The 868-nt window shown below is 56.1% G+C and overlaps 1 protein-coding gene across 1 annotated transcript in view; it reads right to left on the reverse strand.

Annotated features, from left to right (window-relative positions):
* GGCX (gamma-glutamyl carboxylase) overlaps positions 1 to 722 on the reverse strand; it is a 15,227-nt gene extending 14,505 nt beyond the window's left edge. Inside the window, exon 1 of the mRNA XM_008048732.2 lies at positions 555 to 722. Coding sequence (XP_008046923.2) covers positions 555 to 669 — 115 coding nt within the window. The 5' untranslated portion in view covers positions 670 to 722. The remainder of the gene's footprint in view (positions 1 to 554) is intronic.
* Positions 723 to 868: the final 146 nt, after the last annotated feature.

Below are 868 nucleotides of genomic sequence, written 5' to 3' on the forward strand. Positions count from 1 at the left end.
AAAAAAAAAAAAAAAAAAAAAAAAGACATCTAGGAATCCCTAGCCCCCATGCAGATACTGGCAGCCACCTATTCCTTTATCCTCCTCCCCCAAGCTGTGACAGCAAAAAATGTCTCCAGATATTGCCAAATGTCTCCTAAAGAGCAAAGCTGCCCTCCACTTCACAGCTGCGCTGCGGGGACCATTATCTCAGCACATCTGCAGCCCATTCCAAATCAGGAAGGCCCGGATCAGGGAGGCACAGCCCTTACTTAGTCCCCGTTACCCCTGCTGGTTCTCGGAAGCCCTCAGGACAGTTACCGGGCTACTTCATGCCACAAGCAAAACGGGGCCCTGTTCCCTTGCCTCTGCATCTCACAGAGTCACAGCTATAAGGATTTCTGGCCACCAAACCCTAATTGGAGGAAACAAAACGGGATCGGGTCCCAGACTTCACCAAGACATCTTCTTTTCTATCAATAGCTTCCGCTGTGATGAAAAGGAGCTAGGGCCACTTACCAGTGCCCAAGAAACGGACCACCGTCCTCCCACGCCCACCTAGAAACGGGACTCACCGAAGAGAAAACGGAAGACAGCCAGGCTGGCAGGGTCCGTCGGCCGATTCAGCAGGGTCACCAGCCTCCGCCAGCTAGACAAATCCGTCCACTCAAAGCCCAAGAGCCTCCTCATTCGGCCGGCCTGCCTGGGCCCGGAGGTCTGTTCCGCCTTTCCTTTCTGCACCGCATCTGCGATCGACAAACGGGAAGGCTGTGTGCGCCGAATCCCTACCCCCACAGCCCTGGGGTCCCCCCCCGGGTGCTCCCACCGATCTCCGAACACTGGAAGCATTCCGGCGGTGCAGCCCCTCCTCCAGAATCCTCCTGCCCCC

The sequence above is a fragment of the Carlito syrichta genome, unplaced genomic scaffold (assembly GCF_000164805.1).
Source record: "Carlito syrichta isolate Samal-C Ts95f unplaced genomic scaffold, Tarsius_syrichta-2.0.1 Scaffold126553, whole genome shotgun sequence".
Lineage (NCBI taxonomy): Eukaryota > Metazoa > Chordata > Mammalia > Primates > Tarsiidae > Carlito > Carlito syrichta.